The 19,278-nt window shown below is 41.9% G+C and overlaps 1 protein-coding gene across 1 annotated transcript in view; it reads left to right on the forward strand.

Moving 5' to 3' along the window:
- Window positions 1–19,278, forward strand: part of ABCA12 (ATP binding cassette subfamily A member 12) — a 253,565-nt gene that overhangs the window by 164,436 nt on the left and 69,851 nt on the right. Inside the window, exons 35-41 of the mRNA XM_069735561.1 lie at window positions 4,534–4,730; window positions 6,445–6,602; window positions 11,432–11,668; window positions 15,890–16,025; window positions 17,307–17,559; window positions 18,034–18,117; window positions 19,116–19,209. Of these exons, the coding sequence (XP_069591662.1) occupies window positions 4,534–4,730; window positions 6,445–6,602; window positions 11,432–11,668; window positions 15,890–16,025; window positions 17,307–17,559; window positions 18,034–18,117; window positions 19,116–19,209 (1,159 nt within the window). The remainder of the gene's footprint in view (window positions 1–4,533; window positions 4,731–6,444; window positions 6,603–11,431; window positions 11,669–15,889; window positions 16,026–17,306; window positions 17,560–18,033; window positions 18,118–19,115; window positions 19,210–19,278) is intronic.

Here is a 19,278-nt window from a genome sequence, read left to right on the forward strand (position 1 = left end):
CGGGCCATTTTTATGGATACGCTGACAAAAAGAATGGACAGCACCTCCAAAAGTCATACATTGATCTAAAGCCACTAGGCAAAAATTTATATAACTGAACATGAGGTTCTTAGTTTAACATTCTGATCAGCCTGTATGAAGCCCACTGCCACATCACGGCAAACCTCATAGTGGGTCCTACTGCCCTAACGGAGTGGAGCTGTGCAGCGATCACTTTCACAGCGGCAATGCACCAGCAGGGCGGACGGCCTGGTGCCCCACAGCACCCATGCTGCAAGACTGAGTCCCCATGACTCCAGACCGCGCCGCCCCACCAGCACAAAGCCACAGCAACAATGGCCGCCACACAGCACCAACACCAAAATGAAAGGAGCATTGAAACTCACCTTCCTCCAGCTCTTCAGTGAGAGCCAAAATGGGCTAGACCCCTTACTTTGCAGTCTCCTGCTAATTAAAATCACCTGTGCCAAATGGGAGGAATGCACATCCGAAGAAAAAAAAGGACAGATCATGCAATATGCTGAAAAAAAGAATGGACAGCACCTCCAAAAGTCATACGTTGATCTAAAGCCGCTAGGCAAAAATTTATATAACTGAACATGAGGTTCTTAGTTTAACATTCTGATCAGACTGTATGAAGCCCACTGCCATGTCACGGCTAACCTCGTAGTGGGTCCTACCGCCCTAATGGAGCGGAACCTTGCGGCGATTTATTTGGATACACCTAAATAAAATGGGAATGGTTGGTGATATCAACTTCCTATTTGTGGCACATTAGTATATGGGAGGGGAAAAACTTTTCAAGATGGGAGGTGACTAGGGTTGAGCGAAACGGATCGGACAAATTCAAAAATCGACGACTTTCGGCAAAGTCGGGTTTCATGAAACCCGACCCGATCCTAGTGTGGGATCGGCCATGAGGTCTGCGATCTGCGCGCAAAAGTCGCGTTTCGTATGATGCTTTCAGCGCCATTTTTCATCCAATGAAGGAGGACGCAGAGTGTGGGCAGCGTGATGACATAGGTCTCGGTCCCCACCATCTTAGAGAAGGGCATGACAGTGATTGGCTTGCTTTCTGCGGTGTCACAGGGGCTATAAAGGGGCGTGCACGCCGGCCGCCATCTTACTTCTGCCGATCTTAGCATAGGGAGAGGTTGCTGCAGCTTCATCAGAAGAAGGGATATAGTTAGGGAGGGAAGATTAACCCCCAAACTGCTTGTGCTGTAGAGATTTCCACTGTCCAACACCACCATTTGTTTGCAGGGACAGTGGAGGCTATATTTTTGTGTATCAGCTCTGTAGCTTATTAGGCTGCCTTATAAGGCTCCCTGATAGCTGCATTGCTGTTTGCACGCTGCTGTGCAAACCAACTGCTTTTTTAAAAGCAAAAATCCTGTTGCTCCTTTCTGCAGTTATCTTGTTTATTTGTCCACACTTCTGTGTGCAGCAGTCCTTTTTATTGCTGCCATACTTTTCCTGAGATCATTGTAGGGAGATTGAAATTGTACTACAGTCCTTGTATTTTTTCATATATCTTCCAGCCACTTAGCTTGCATTGACAATCCAACACAATGGGCAGGACTTTGAACACATTTTATAAGTGGTCACAAACTTGTAAATAACTCATGAAAGAATAAAGTTACGTTAAAACCAAGCACACCATTGTGAAATTCTCAATAAGTTTAATGTGTCACATGACCCTCTTCCCTTTGAAAAAAATAAAATTGGATCCAAAATGACCAACTTAAAAATGGTCGCCATGGTCACCACCCATCTTGAAAAGTTTCCCCTCCCATATACTAATGTGCCACAAACAGGAAGTTGATATAGCCAGCCATTTCCATTTTATTTAGGTGTATCCATATACATGGCACACCCTGTAGTACTATTTTATATAATACGCATGTGTTTCAGATGATATTGATCCTATGTACATGTATCAGACACGGCATCAGGATCAGGGTGGATATATTTCCTTCACTGCAGTGAACGGCGTGTAAATCTCTTACAAGAAGCAGATTACTGCAAAACTAATGATATTATGAATTAATTCATTGTCTCATTTAGACAAATGTAATTGGAAGATGTAGTGTGTAAGTAGGGTTTGCTTTTTCTTGTCATTGTTATGTACGGGTAAGCTGAATAGTTATGTGCTCAACAATAACTCTCTATAATGACACCTTCAACAATTAAAATCACATACTCAGAAGAAGCAGTTGTCTAAATATTGCATAGGAAAAGTAAAAAATAATATCCCCAGGCTAAACAAAAATATTAGCATAGTTTTATTTTACTTCTAGCACTGATTGAGCTTAAATGTTGTTCTGTAGGATAAGTCATTAATATTAGAACGGTGGGGTTCTGATGCCCGTCATCTCCACCAATCAGCTGTTACCAGCTCCATATATGGGCAGTGTACAGAGTGTAGTGGCTGCTCCTGGGTACTGCAGAGCAGGTTCTTTACGCTCTAGAGAATCGGGGCTACTAAAGCAGCAGTATGTCAGTTAGGAATTAGCTTTCCAACCTGTTTATTTCAGAATTACCGTAAGTACAGTAAGTAAAATGAGTAAATAAGCTAGGTTCACATATTTACGGTGCTCTCCGATAAGAATTGCATCAGGATTTCAATCGGAATCCCTAAAAAAACACCAGAAACCGCGACAGAGCCATTCACTATTACGAGGCCGATGGAGTCACTTTAGATTCCTTCTGGTCTCCATCTTTTTCGGATGTTGTGCTCAGCAGAGAGCAGAAAGCACGTAGCCTAAATCAGATGAGTTTGGGACTCCAGTCCAATCGTCATGCTTTTAACTGATATATTATTTTACTCTTCACTAACTGTAGATATTAGGTTTTAGATTCTGCATGATGGCATATTTTCTTTAAAGGGGATTTGTCACCTTCTCAAATGGGAAAAATTACTAAGTGCTTGTAAAAACAAGCAAATTTACATTTTATCTCTTATTAGTTTAAGAATAGATTGAGTTTTATTTTCATAGTGTACTGCTCATTGCCCATTGACGGCAGGTGTTTTTTGATAAGGAGTGCAGGACTTACAAGCTCTTTTCTATTGAGTTTGTAAGCACTGCTCTGAAGCTGGACAGATCGCTAGATCCTGACAACTTCAGGACCCCTGTAGCATCTCCATTTTTCATGATCTGGGGCTGGGTGAGGGCTTATTTTTTGCGCGTCAAGCAGCCATTTTTATTGATACCATTTTGGTGCAGATACGATCTTTTGATCACCCTATAGCGATGATCAGATCGCCTGTGTGTAGCAGAAATGTTCCCTTGCTATGAATGCCGATCATCGGGTGTAACTCATAACAATCAGGCAATGAGAACCATAGAGGTCTGCTTGAGACCTCTGGTTGTCATGCCAACTCATTGGTGACCCACGATCATGTGATGGGTCACCGATGGGCAGGATTTACGACGTGCTTCTGATCAGAAATTGACAGCAGCATTTATCTAGTTAATAGCCACGGGTGGATTGTGATTCCACCCATGGCTGTTGTGGGCACATGTCAGCTTTATATATATACTGACATGTGCCCAGAAAGGTGTAAGCTCAGTGCCGGAGCCCGCACCAAACAGGGGGAGTCCAACATCGGCATACTATTACACCCGATGTCAAAGAGGGGTTAAAACATTATTTTAACTTTTCCACTTATTATTTAGTTCTCTTAGGGAAAATGAACCTGCAATCATCAGCAGTGCTGAGGTACATAGTAAAAATCAAAGGCTCCTAAGAAGAACAGCATATATCTGAGCTTCAAAGAGCCCCAAATAGCAATGACAGGGATTGTGCATAGGGGGGCACTAGTGGGTTACTAGGACAGCAGCATATAAAGAGACTGACAGCAGCATCTAAATCGTTAACAGCTGCTGTTTGATCTCAGCTGTGGCTGCGGCAGTTAGAGACAGAGGCCAACTATTTTATATAGATGGTGTTGGCCGCGTATGGAGACAACTATGCTCCTAAGCCTCCACCACACACAGTCAGCCCAGCACCTAGGTACAGTTAATATTATGTCTCGTGAAATATATTTTAATTTTTTGCAAACCTAGAACTATAGGACATAAAAGGCTGCATACAACACAAAAAATATGTAAAACCCCTGAACGTTGACTCTTGGCATTTGTAGCATAAAATGTGCTAGCTTTTTTTTTTATGTTGGATGTTACATTGTTTTTGCCCTCAGAAAAATGTAAATCTAATTGTTGCTTTCAAAAATATTCAGAAAACTAGAAATTGCAGCTAAGAAGCTATTTAACACTTGGCCACTGGGTGTCGCTCTTTCACTGGTGACCAGAGTTGACACTGAATTCTTTTGGAAGCTAGAACGCCGCTCTTTCCGCAATCACCAGCAGCTCCCACTCTTTAATAAAATATAAATATGCAGAGAGATGAAATGCTCCTTGAAGAATATGTAATCCTCACACATACAGTGTTCCATAAAGTCACACAGAGTAATACCGCTTCTTGACATATTAATATTAAGCTTCCATATTTTTGCTATTTTGCTTTCAGGACACTTAAAGACACTGGATTATACAAGCATCGTCACAAACCAGTAAAGGCCTTATCTGGTGGGATGAGAAGGAAGCTGTCTATCTGCATAGCACTGATTGGTGGCTCCAAAGTGGTCATTTTAGATGAACCGACCACTGGGGTGGATCCTTGTTCAAGGCGAAGTATCTGGGAAGTCATTTCCAAAAATAAAAAGGGTAAGAAGACCTATAACACTGAAGATTGTGCTGAAGGAGTGCAATGATTGTGGTTGTACACAGGTCCTAGTGTTTAAAGGGGTCTTAAGCGGTCTCCCATAAAAGGAAAGCAATTCAACCCTGGCAAAAAGTTAGCATTGAGGTTGAGGAGCATTAAAGGGGTTGTCCAGCAGTACAAATCTGCAGTCATCCTATGTGACTGTAGACTTGTTAGTCCTTACATTGCGTGCACTGTAATTCTCCAGTGCCAGGAGCGGACGATCACGTAACAGCAAGTCTGCTATTTGCATACTTCCGGCCACATTCCGACTAGACATGTCCGGCTTCACTCGATTCACTTACATTGCGTGAAGCTTCACCATTTAGTCGGTATGTGACCACATGTATGTAGATCACATACTTGCCGTTAATTGCCCACCAACGACACCGGAGTTGCCTCACAGCATGGAGTGTTGGACGTGAGGATTCACAAGTCTGCAGTCACAAAGAGAGACTGCAGACTTGCACCCTAAGGCCAGACATCCCCTTTAAGGCTGATCCATTAAATCATTTGCATTGTCTAATCTGAGAGCGCTCAGCACTTTTACCATCAGCTTAAGGAGATTTTAAATAGAGCTTTATCCTACCTGCCCATATAAATGTAGGCTTTTAGCCCGGGAAAGGCAACATGTCAGGTTTAGGGTCCCAACAAAGGGGTACGCCTTGTTTCTGGCTGTTGGGCTCACATGAATTGGCCAATTTGTGCGCTAAGTACCTATATTTTATAATATGTTTTCTACAGTAGTAATGCAGGTCCAATTTCATATATTCAATGTTTGCATACTATAGCGTTACAGAATGCAGCTTTGGCTTGTTAGTCATTTATAGAGAGTCTCTCTTAGCTCGTACCTGTTCACACTTGTCTAGTTTTTCAATATTTGTAGTCCAATAGGAGAGTTTGTAATTATTTTATCTATGATTTTTGAGCTGATGTAGGACCCTAGTCCATATCAAGGTTGAATGTGCAGAGAAACCATGAGGTTATAAAAGTCAAACGACACAATGCTCCTGTCCTGCGGCACCATCTTGTGAGCCCAGCTCCTGACTGGTCAGAAGCTATGTCACAACCTCTCAATACAAGTCTATGTGAGCCAGAACGAGGCCAGAACGAGGCTCTCATAGACTTGTATTGAAAAGTGACCTCCGTGCCGCTCCATGAAACACAAGAGCTGCCGGCAGGTCACTTTTCGCCGGAGACCGACAGGAGTGATGCAGGAAAACAATGAAGGAGGCGGCAGGTGAGTACGAAACGGGGAGCAGGGGAATTACATTTAAAGCACCACTCCAGTTGTGCAGTTAAAAAAAACACTGGAATGGTGCTTTATTAACAAAAAAAATCTCTGCAGAGGTGGACTGCTTTTCTCCCCTATTTTTCCATATCACAAATGGCAGCCTATGCAGCAGAGTCCAGCAGAACTGAAGCCTTCACCTTTGTGTTTTTGCACAATTTTTTTCCATTTTTCCTTGGGATGAAGATAACAGAGTTGGGACAAACGAGGTGTGTACCTGAGGGGCAGATTGTCAGAAGTGCATCAATAAACCACTTTGGCTAAACCAAGGTATCTAGATACAGTGTGAGGAGCGCAGAGAACTCGATTTTTGTCTCGGGTGAAGTCTAGCTCTGACTGCTTTTCTTGCATGGAAATAAAAAAGATTTTTTGCTTTGCTATTTCAGATAAAACAATCATTTTATCCACTCACCATTTGGATGAGGCAGAAGTTCTAAGCGATCGCATTGCTTTCCTTGAGAGGGGAGGTTTGAGGTGCTGTGGTACACCAAGGTTCCTCAAAGAGAAATTTGGAAGTGGTTACCGTCTCACTCTCACCAAAAAGGTAAATTTTTCTAAATCTGGAAAAAAAGTTATTACGGTACAGTATGGTGTGGAAATAGTATGGAACTTTGTCTTTTTGAGCTGTCAATAGTTGGAGATAATGAGGCTCATATGACAGGTCTGAGGATTAATTTTTTCTTTGAAATTGTCTTAATCCTCTGTGCAAATAATATTGGACATGTTGGAAATGTTTTTACTGAAGAAAATTCCAGAAAAGTGATGATACAAGATTTTCTTAGGCTGGTTTCACACTTGTGTAGGGCAGAGCTGTGGAGGGCTGCGTACTTTCTCCGTTCATGAATGTTCATGGCTTCACAAACGTTGATCTGGAGCAACGAATGTTCAGAAGAAATCTGTGTAATTCAGTCGCTCTAAGGGTGCTTTCATGCAATGTTCTTACCCGTGTTTGTTGGCCCCATCAGGGTTTACGTCCGGATCCCCTTCAAAACGGGATTCAAGCTCATGCGCCGATTATAATGGTGCCAACGTGTGCTCTTTCATGCATCGTTTTCAGGCATGTACGCCTACTAGAGGCGGACACCCAGACGCAGTCTACTACATCTGAGTCAGGTAAGCATATATGCCCAAAAATGATGCATTGCAGAGCACACGGTGACTCTGTCAGCACCATGATAGTCTATGGCCCCGTCAGCACATACGTCTGAATCCCGTTTTGTGGTGGGTCCCAGACGGGACCCATGAAAGTGGACAAAAATGCTGTTTGAAAGCTCTCTTATAAAGTCGGTAAGCTGCTACTTCTGTATTTGGCCTGTTTAGGAGCCACTTTACTTGTATGTTCACGTGGAGTCTTTACAAATCAAAGTGTATTTTTAGGGAAAGCCACCCCACAATTAGGAGGCCGACTCTCGGATTTCTGCTGTGGATTTGTAGTCTGATCTGTTGCGGGTCTCTTTTTTGGTCTGCCCACAAACTAGCCCAATCCAAAATGGCTAATATATTTGTGGCTAACCACCGCAGTTTCCTGAGGCAGCACGGTGGCTCAGTGGTTAGCATTGTATCCTTACAGAGCTAGGACAATATCTGCAAGGAGTTTGTATGTTCTCCCCATGTTTGCGTGGGTTTCCTCCAGTTGCCTCCTACACTCTGAATCCAAAGACATACTGATAGGGAATTTAGATTGTGAGCCCCAATGGGGACAGTGATGATGATGTCAGTAAAGTGCTGTGGAACATGATAGCGCTATAAAAGTGAGTAAAATAAATAAGCCACTTCAATAAATGTCACCAAAAAATATTGACTGCATGTGAATCTCCCATTGGTTCGTAGTTGATGGTTTGTGGGTAATTTAGATATATAAAGAGGCTGATAACAGAGGACTGCAAGAAACTTCAAAATCACTATGCTTTCCCTTCAGAGCTGTAATCTCTTGTCTATTCATTGAAAGCCTACCATTAAAGGGGTATTTTCAAGATAGGAGATATCGTACCGATCTCTGGGGTACGCCCATCGATGCTAAGAACTGGGACTCTTCGCCCCATGTGGATGGACCGCTGGTTGATCATGTGAACTTCTGCTCAATTCATTCTTAAAGAGATTCTCTAGGACTTTGTTGTTTTTTTCTCCCTGCAGGGCTAAGAACTTACTGGCAGGTAGTTGCTAATTACCTGCCTTTTCTGCCCTGCAACGATCTCATCCCGGTCACGGGCCACTCTTGACGGTCATTCGACTCATGTCGACAGAGCATATTCTTCTCTTACACTCTGCTCTATCTATGGGACATCACTGCCAACATCATGTTTATTGACAGCCGGCTCCCTGCTGCCTTACTGCCAGCTGTCAAATCACCCTGTCGACAGAGTAGAGCGGAAGAGTTGCTTTGTCGATGTGAGGTCAAAGGAAGCAGGAGAATCGCCGTCTGAGCCAGAAGGGATCGTCATAAGGCAGAACAGGAAGGTAGTTAACTTCTACTTACCCATAAGTTCTTATCCCCATAGGGAAAAAAAGGCCTGGACAACCCCTTCAATTGGAGTGGCAGAGATAGCTTAGCACACCAATCGTCGGGTCTTCGCCGTAAGAATGTCGCGGCAGCGCACATAATCGATCACCTTTTAAATCACAAGAGACAATTCAGATCCTTTGTTCTTAGAATCGATGGGGGTCCCAGCAAACAGACCGCAGTGATAGGAACGTTACCGTCTGTGTAATAGATAGGGGATAACTTCAAAAAGTGATAATTCTCCTTTAAAAGGGGTTTTCCTTAGAATAGGTCATCAATATCAGATTAGTGGGAGTACAACATCCATCTCCCCCATTGACCAGCTGTTATTACCTTCAGTGGCAGCCGGATGTGAACACTGAATGGAGCTTCATGTAATGAGTAGCCACCGCTGCCGGGTACTGAAAATCAGCTCCTATTGAAGAACAGGGCAATAGATAATTTTTGTTCCCAGAGAGCTCTTTTAAAAAATGGAAGCCGGTGTGATCACAGCTTTATTGGTGAGCCAAATGTGTATACATATTAGAATATAAAATGTCCCTCGTGCTTTTATATCAGCAGGGAGACATTTTCTAGTCTCGGCAAGAACAAATGAGATAACTAAGGCACTTTCTCATGCCATTCATTATTCATTCCTTCATGTGACTGCAGCTCATCAATTCAATACGAGTCAGTGCTGTCATTATGGTCTATACATATTAGTGAGACAATTTTCTAAATAAAATCAAATGAAGAGGCTTTATATGGAAAAAAAAACCACCAGACCCAGATTGAAAAGAGTTAACAAAGATTTCTTCTCCAATCTTCTTCCCCAACTCAGTACAAACTCCGAGAACAGAAGTTACCAAACAAATTAATTCTTCTCTGGTCTTAAAATACCAGGACTGATGCATCTTATTGGGTTGACCTCAAATGTGAACCAGCTTATCGACTCCAGAAGTCCTAATTCACAATCCAGACATGCCTTAATCACAAGGCCAGGAAATAAAAGCAAAAGGCAGAATAATGATGCATCGTGCATGCATAAAGCCATGATAAGTGGGCGCCAGGACAAGGAGCAGATTCTGACTATACTTTCATAGCTCCATCAGCCTATGATAAAAGAACTTTGCGATTGAATACAGAGACCATACATTAATGAAGGCACTGGAGATATACAAGGCCAAACAATTAGACACAGACATGCTGCTCTTTTTCCATGGAAACCCGACAACCGGTAGCTGAAAACTGTATGGTAAATGCAAGGGTTTTGCAAACCAATTAATAATCTCATTTGTATCCATTCTGCAATGCCCTGTTATCAGAATGACCTTGAATAAACAAAACCAAACTCTTTAAATGTCTGTGGAAGTTAAAAACAACTAAAGTGGGTTATGGAACTGTATTTATAATGGCACAGATGATATTAAGATTGGTTGGTGGTGGACTCTGAAGCTATCTGGGGCACAATGGGGCTTTGGAAGAGGTGGAGAAGGCTGACACAATGTGACAATCATTGGCGCCAGACCATAGACTGAAGCCATGTGGCCCAAGTGGCCGTTGCTAGCATTGCGCTGATACTGTCCATGCACCCCTGTATTTGCAGTGGACCTCGGATATATATGTGGCCAGGATTTCCCAACAGATGTCACTGTTAAGCCATACAGGGACAAACATGGGTGCGCAGTATGTCTTTTGCAAAATACCTCTGCAAGAATCAGTCCAGAAAACTAGTGCTTTTCCATACTGCCCAAACAAAGGTATACAAGCCCCGTGAAGACCAAAGGATATTCTTTTATACTCTATCGGGTAAATGCAGACTTGGGAATACTTTTGACATAGGCTGCATACTTTAGATCGCAATCTACCTGGTCACATAAGAAAGGAAACAGATGGAAATACAGTGCTCAATATAAATGCGTACACTCCCGATGAAAAGTAAGATTTTAATCAATATCTCACTGAACGCAAGAATAAGATTTTGACAAGTCTGAGTTTTATTAAACATTCTTTAACCCATAACTAGTGATGAGCGAGTGTGCTCGTTACTCGAGTTTCTCCGAGCATGCTCGGGTGGTCTCCGAGTATTTCGGCGTGCTCGGAGATTTAGTTTGTCGACGCAGCTGCATGATTTACAGCTGTTTGACAGCTCGAATATATGTGGGGGTTGCCTGTTTGTTAGGGAATCCCCACATGTATTCAAGCTGTCTAGCAGCCGCACATGATTCAGCTACGGAGACAGAAACTAAATCTCCGAGCACGCTGAAATACTCGGAGAAACTCAAGTAACGGGCACACTTGCTCATCACTACCCATAACATGAAAATAAGATTAATAATATAACTTTCATTACAAAACCTTCAGTTTTACACAAATTAATTGAAGCACAAATGAATACACCCCAAATAACAAAAAAAAACTACTGCATCTAGTATTTTGTAACACATCCATGATTTTTAAGGAAAGTATCAAGTCTTTTAGGAATGGAATGAACGAACAAGTTGGCGACATATTGCTGCATCTATATTTTTCCATTCTTCAAGAACGACCTCTGCTAGAGCCTGGATGAAGGATGGAGAGTAATAACAACTTGTCTCCTCAGAATTTGCCATATGTGTGCAATTGGGTTCAGATCAGGAGACTTACTTAAATAATAATAAAGATTAAGAAACAGCCACAAGACCGATTTCATCAACCCAGGTATCATTTTATTCAGTGTAACGGTGCCGACCTGACACTGTCTGTAGGTTACTATGCACAACCCTGCTGTCAGGTTCCCTTTAAATGATAACTCAGCCATTAGAATAATATCAAGATGATCTTTTCATCCAAAACTGAAGAAAAAATATATTAAGATAAAAATCAAGTTTTTAACATGCAATATTTTATTACAGTTGCCTGATCAAAAAGATGAAAACGTCTGCGATTCAGAAAGAGTGACTGCTTTAATCCAATCCCATATTCCTGAAGCTAAACTGAAGGAAGATGTTGGTGGAGAACTAGCGTATGTCCTTCCACCATTCAGTGCAGAGGTATCCGGTGCCTACCTTTCACTCCTCCATGATTTGGATAATAACCTGAGTGACCTGCATATTGGCTGTTACGGCATCTCAGACACCACCATAGAAGAGGTAAGCATAGGCAATACATTTACTCCCTGATCAAAGTCAAGACAACCACATCCACAAGACTCCACTGTACATGAATAACCTACATCTGTCACTTCTGTAGTATACGCAATTACGAATAGTATATATATTTGAAAGAGACAGTCATTGACCCTATTTTAAGGTGAATTAATACTGTCACTATACACAGTAAGGCTACTTTCACACTAGCGTTGTTTTCAATACGTCGCAATGCGTTGTTTAGGAGAAAAAACGCATCCTACAAAGTTGTTTGCAGGATGCGTTTTTGCCCCATAGAGTAACATTACCGACGCATTGCGACGTATTGACACACGTCGCAAACCGTCGTGCGACGGTTGCGCCGTGTTGTGGCGGACCGCCGGGAGCAAAAAACGTTAAATGTAACATTTTTTGCTACCGACGGACCGCTTTTTCCGACCGTGCATGCGCGACCGGACCTCCGCCCCCACCTCCCCGCACCTCATAATGGGGCAGCGGATGCACCGGAGAAATGCATCTGCTGCCTCCGTTGTGCAGCGCATCAAACGCTAGCGTCGGAATCTCGGCCCGACGCATTGTAACGGGCCGACTCCGACGCTAGTGTGAAAGTAGCCTAAGTATGTAAATAATGCTGCCATACTGTACACATAAATAATGCTACAAAGCAGCACACAGAAAATATGAAGGTCTTGAATATCTCAGCTCGGTCAGGGGTATATGTCATGGAGTCCTACTCCGGTATCACACAATCAACAGAGCGTGAAATGAATGAAAAGTCCCAAGAACCTTTATTACATGCAAACCGAAATATCCATAAAACAATCCACCACACAGAGGATAAAACAGTCCAAGAACACGGATACAGTCCAGTAAAGGGATAAATGCCCCGGGAGATGAGTCAAAGCCTCCGCTTGTAGATCGATATGGCAGTGCGGCTCCTGATACGTCTCCATAAGGGTTCCTCCAGCAGTATTTTCCAGGGTAATCCCAAGTTTTTCCAAGTCTCTCTGGGTGCTAGTCTTAGCATCATTATCCCACAAAGGATCGATCTTACTTGTCTATCTGTCCTCCTCAGGTCCCCTCCTTATATCCAGGGGTAGGCAGACAGGGTCGATTGTTTTCAGGCCCCCCAGACCTGAGAATGGTGCTTCAGAGATCAAGGCACTACATGGGGTGATTTGCGGCATTTGGAAAGCATAGGGGTCATGAATGGACAGTCAGGAAATGTCAGCACAGGTTCATCAAGAGGCATGGACACATTCAGGCTGCAGATGGTAACTGAGCTAATTCAAATATCGTACCTTTTGTAAGGTAATTAAGACTCTAGACAAGATAATGAATAGACAGAATGATACAGAGCAAAAGACAACACTCCTAAAATCAGTAAAAATATGAACATAGACAGAATGATACCCCACACACCATATCACACCATCACAGAGTATAATACTGTACAATGGGTAGAGTGACCCAGCTCCAGGGAATAAGGGTTTCTCCAATTTTGCTGAAGGATCCTTTTTAAATAATATTTTTGATTATTAAATAGTTATAACGGTAAATTAAAAATTTCCTTCACCCAAAAGGACTAACTAACATCACTGAACTGATGAGCATCACGTAAAGATGTTGTCTCAAGTTTGGAACATATCTCCTATCCCAGTTGCTGGTGGTCCAACCACTGGCATTCCCACAAATCCCAAGAACTGGGAATCAGAAGAACCCTGTGTGAATGAATCGGTGGTCAATCGTGCGCCCTTGCTCTCCATTAATTCTTAATGAAAACCAGCTAAGTGCAGGGATCGCTTGTTTCCAGCAGTCCCATAGTTAATGAACGAAGCTGATGAGAACATGGTCGACTACCACTCCATATGCACTGAGCCCTGCAGAGCTCCAGTTCTTGATTTAGTAGGGGTCCCAACAGTGAGACCCCCAGTGATTGAGACGTTATCCCCTTTACTGTATATTCATCCCTTTAAAATCAATGAAGTGAGTGGTAACTACAAGATTAAAAGAAAACCATTTTCACTTATAGCCAAGAGTACTATATTTTATATTAATATCATTGGAAGAAAAAAAAAACAACAATGCTTGCTGGTACATTTGTTCTCTTGACATTTTCCGCTCATGTTGCTTTCCAATTTAGAAATAATGCTTAAGAAATAAACATATAATGTGCAGTAAGTTAGTGCCTGGAAACAAACATAAAATTAATAATGTCTTCAGCTGTGTGAACATTCCTTCCAATGGCTGCCCTTTCAGTGGTGTTTTCTAAAAATGAAACATATATATACAGTCTAGTTAATCATCTACAAAGTGTAAAAATATAATTTGTGACTGTACTCCAAAAACAAGTTATCAGCGCAGGTTCACAAATTGAATTATTATTAGTAGTGTATTCTATAATGCCTGTAACAAAGAAAAACAAGTGTACATTTTAGCTAAAATACAGTATGACTATAAAAGACCCAAAAAGCAACTGAAAGCAAATGTTCAATGTTCTTCCAGTACCAACACGGGATAATAAGAGATTACATGTTGCCTATTGAAATTGATAAGGTGTCCATGTAATGTTTGGAGAAAGGCGGGTCCTCCAGAATTATTATTGTTTAATAAAGAGTATGCAAAAAATAGAAAAAAACGGATAGCACTCACCGTAGAAGCGCTGTTAAGTTTGAAACAGCCGTCGTCAGCACTGGCTCACACACTCCATCTGTTCTCCTGGCCATGATGTTTTAAACGTTGAAATAAAGCAAGTTTTTTCTATTTTTTGCATACTCCTTATGATGTTTTTTCTTGGATAAGCACCCGGTATCCTATGGTATAGTTGACGCATGTGTGCCGCCACATATGTGATTATCAGACTTTGCTGCAAAGTGGTGCCGTCACCTTTTTTTTTTGCTCTCCTTTTTTATTGTTTAATAAATCAAAGAGAAAATTAAAGGTGTTATGTGGGACTTTGCTTATTTTTCCCTATTGGGCTGGATATGGAAGAGTGTCAATGTCGTCATACTGATTGACAGTTGGCTCCCTGCTGCCTAACTGTGGGGAGCCAACTGTCAATCAACATGAAGTCAGCAATGAAGTTCCATCAACTTAGTAGACCAGAAATGAAAGAGCTGCTCTGTTGAAGTGAGGTCAAATGAAGCAGCAGATTTGCCAGCAGGAATAGTCCATACTCGCTGTGAGCCAGTGGAGAACAGGCTAGTAGCTAATAACTAATTGCCTGCAAGTTCCCTCATAGGAAAAAATAAACAAAGTGTTAGGTGTCGGGTTCCCGCCGCTGCACAGGGGGAATCTCGTACCACCTCCGCTGCGGTCTCCCATTTTCCTCCAGCCGCAGTGGAGTCTGCTCAACGGAGACGTCGGTCCCAGCGTCTGGCTCAGGCTGATATTCTGCGCTTGGTTACTGCTGCTCTTCCAGGCTCAGTCATTGTAGCCAGTACTGGTCTGCGGCGAACAGACGTCTCTGGGACTAAGTCCTGCTTTTTCCCTTCTGAGCATGCCCAAGGAAGGACCTCTTATTGGAGGTCAGGGGTCACATGCTCAGGTCCTGTAGCAGCTCCCATTGGTCCTCTAGGAAGGTCCGGAAGTTGCTGCAGCTATAAAAGGTTTGCACGGCCATGCACTAGTATCATTTGTATTTTGTTGCTTGTCACCAGTCATACTCTGCCACTCAGGCTACACGTGGAGAGTGTCCGTTAACCGTGGAAATTCTTATAGGCAGGCAGCTAGTGTCAGTGGGGCAATTAGTCGCTTGGCTTAGCATCTGGTTCCTTCATGTGTGCGGTTAGCACAGAAGAGTTCCAGAGCAAGCACAACCCTAGTTAGGGTCTTTAGTCCCACTTATTATTCCACGACCCTGTGAAGCAACAGGGGTCATGCTATACTGACCGAGTGACGGAACTCGCGTCTAATTTAACATTATACCGCCATATAGGGCCGCCATTCCTCTTGCAGCAGGCTTCTCTCCTGCACGGTGGACCCCGGGCTGCGAACGCACCAATAACAATTCATATCATTACTCGGTGCGTTCCGCCAGCCGTAAGATAATGTCCCAGATAAACCCATTAATTTAAAGGGCCATTAACACATTTTTTACTTAGCCTTCTCCTAATTGAAAACAATTTATTCACTACTAGTAAAGCCACACAAACAGAGAAGAAAATATAAAACTCTATATTAAATACCCAGTACACTGGTTTACTGCATTTATTTTTTTGGCAGGTGTTCCTAAAACTAACTGATGGGCTGGACGAAGAAAATGATCTAACTTCAAGGGTTGTGCCTATCTCTAAAAATGACAATCATATAGTAGATGATGAATCTTCTACAAACTCATACAATTTTTTTAACAGAGATGGTAAGTTTCACGGAAGTGGACCATGGCGAGATAAGAAGTATGCCTAGAATAAAGGGATCACCAGCAAATAGACTGTTTTCAATTATAGAAAAAGACATTAAAAAACACATATAAAAACAATTAAAAACACCAACAGGTCCTAGGTACAAAGCTACGTGTTCCCATAATAAACTTCATTTGACTAGATAAAGATGTATACAGGATAATATCAGTGATACATAAATATATAAATGTCTGATATATGTCTGCCACAGCAATGGCTATTAAGAGAATATCCACATACATATAACAAATCAAAAAATCTATAAAACATGAGTGAAAAACACATAAAATAGTGTTCCACAAAAAGGGAAACTAATATGTTTGTTGGCACAACCTAGACCAACAGTGCACTAACTATTGAAACTTGAATCGTCAAGTGGCATTATATAAAGCCAAACACCTGTATAGTAGGCAATGATAGGATGAGGAAGAGGAAGAGGAAGACCCCTTGCGTATCACCTCTGAACAGTGGCTTCCTCAGTGCTTTCCTCAAGTTTCATGGGAGTAATTGCCAAAAATTGTATAGCAAGGTTAGCTCTGAAGACACAAAAATTATATTAATAAGAGGTGACAGAAATGGATGGCGTGCTCGTTTTTGCTTTTCTGGGAGCATTGGTTGAGGTGAGGTCTCAAAGTCTTCATGATATAAAGCTGTAGTGGAAATCCAACATGCAGATCACAGATGAAAACGGTAGGAAGCACCTGAGAGCATAAAACGATACACACATTGGAACATTCGAGCACAGTACTATGCTATTGTAGACCTTGTGATTAGTGATGAGCAAACGTGCTCGGATAACCTGTTACCCAAGCATGCTCGGGTGTTATCAGAGTATCTCGGGGGTGCTCGTACATTATGTTCCAGTCCCTGCGGCTGCATGATTTGTGGCTGCTAGACAACCTCAAAACATGCAGAGATTGCCTGTTAGTTAGGGAAACCCCACATGTGTTGTGTCTGTCTAGCAGCCGCGGGGACTTGCCCATAATATATGAGAATGCTCAAGATACTCGGATAACATCCGAGCATGCTCAGATAAGACGTTATCCAAGCACGTTCGCTCATCGCCACCTGTCATTACTAATTTGTCCTGGACATCATTTGCATATAAAAAGTAGCATCCATTGATACAGAAATGTCAACTTGCCCTGTTTCATTGGTTTATTGATCCAGACAAATTTGTCAATCAATTCATGTCCTTGACAGTTGTATACTTTAGCTGTATTCATGTCATTGCACAGATCAACCGTTGACCAGGATGGAACATGCGAAAGGTTTCAAGCTGCTACTGAAGAAGATTATGGCCATGTTCATAAAGAGGTTTCACAACTCCAAAAGGAACTGGAAGGGTTTGATTTCTCAAATTCTGCTTCCAATATTATTTGTCATTGCTGCCATGGGATTGGGATCACTCTCTATGGGATATGCAGAATACCCAGAACTCTTATTGACTCCTGAGCTGTATGGCACCAAAGAGCAAGTCGTAGTGTTTGGGTGAGCAAGATTTATGTATTTCAATTTATTTTTAACAAAGAAGCCCTGAAGCACCATTCAAGTAGCATATATGGAGGCACATGGAGCTCCTGCAGCGTTCTACTGCCATGACTTAGTATGGGGCCACTGTATAACACTGTATCATGGAGATGCTCTCCTACAGGGATCTGCTGGAAAAGAAACTGGTAGGGATACATCTACCTCTGTAGGTGCAGTTGTACAGATCATAGGTACTTTGTATCTCAGGTACAAGCAGAACAACGATCCATCTGATTGGATTATATAATTTAAATACATTAGTAAAGAAAGTGCATATAAATGTAGATTAATATTCTTTACCATGATTTATATGCTTACAAACTCATGATGGTGAAGTGGCATCAGAACAGCCTTTGTTTCTATTGTCAGAACTTTATTCTTCATGACAGCACATTTTTCATGTTTTTCTAAATTGCATTTCGATTCATTTTGCAGATTGTCTAATAACACAAGTGAAGACCTGATGAATGCAATGTCCTCGTTTCCTGGCATAGACAACGCCTGCTTGGACCAAAACTCGTAAGCACAGTAGCTCACTCTTTCAAGTCAACCACTGTTTTAACAAAATGAGCAGTTTGCAGAGTCCATTGAGTAAATTCGGTTGATCGGAAAAGATGTCCATTGGGGTCCTACTACTTGAAATTGAATTGACTTACTGTTTTGAACTATGAGATGCAAAAATTTTAGAATTTTAACATCAGTAAATTACCAAATAAAAAATTCTCCTTTCTCATAACATCTAATTCTCACACTGGGATCACATAGAACCAACACTATAATACCACTTTTCTATACTTTTGTGTCCATAAGGAAGTGAAGGTAAGGCTAGTTTCACATTTGCGGTCAGGAGGGCTGAGGATGGCAAATCACATACAATGCATGTCCCTGTGCACCCAATGTTAAAGATAGCTACGCAGGGCAACGCAGGACGCATGGAGAAGCAGGCGGAGTATAGGCGGGGCTTCATGGAGGAAGTACGCTGCTATCCGCAGCCCTCCCGACTGCAAATGTGAAACTAGCCTAAAATTGTAATTTTGGCATTTGGTTGACTGAGCATACGGAGAGTTGTTGTTTTGCAACAGTAAAAGAGACAGAAGCTGAAGACCTCTGCCGTAGAGAGCTAAATAAATCCACATTATGGAAAACATAATGGGTGGAAGAAGGTGCAGAACAAATCAATATAAAATGAAAAATACTGTATATGGCATGATGTCCTCCTTGCTGTAAATTATAAACATATTATAAGTCACCAAGGATTTTTATGACTGTATAAAAGCGCCAGGTCGACAACAGAGTACATTTACAGAGAAAACAGATCTTCAAAGCAATTTGTAATATTCATGATCATACATAGAAGGGGTTTATTATTTCTTATAGTAAAATTACTGCATAAAACAAAACTATATAAAACCGTAAAACATTGTTTCCCGAGCGTAATGGGTCGTGCGTTGAGATATGTAATGGATTAGAAAATGCACCAGTGGAATGATGTGTTACATCTGTTACTCTCCTTGTAGGCAATGCTTGGCTGAAAACAGCTTGGGGTCATGGAACTATACAGGCGACCAGACATTTACATATGGTAACTGCAACTGCTCAACTGGATATTCGGTAAGTGTAACGGGACCTGCGAGTTCTGCTCTGGAATTATTTTGGTAGCTCTTACAACCTAATGCAACT

Source organism: Ranitomeya imitator, chromosome 7 (genome assembly GCF_032444005.1).
Source record: "Ranitomeya imitator isolate aRanImi1 chromosome 7, aRanImi1.pri, whole genome shotgun sequence".
In the NCBI taxonomy this organism is placed as follows: domain Eukaryota; kingdom Metazoa; phylum Chordata; class Amphibia; order Anura; family Dendrobatidae; genus Ranitomeya; species Ranitomeya imitator.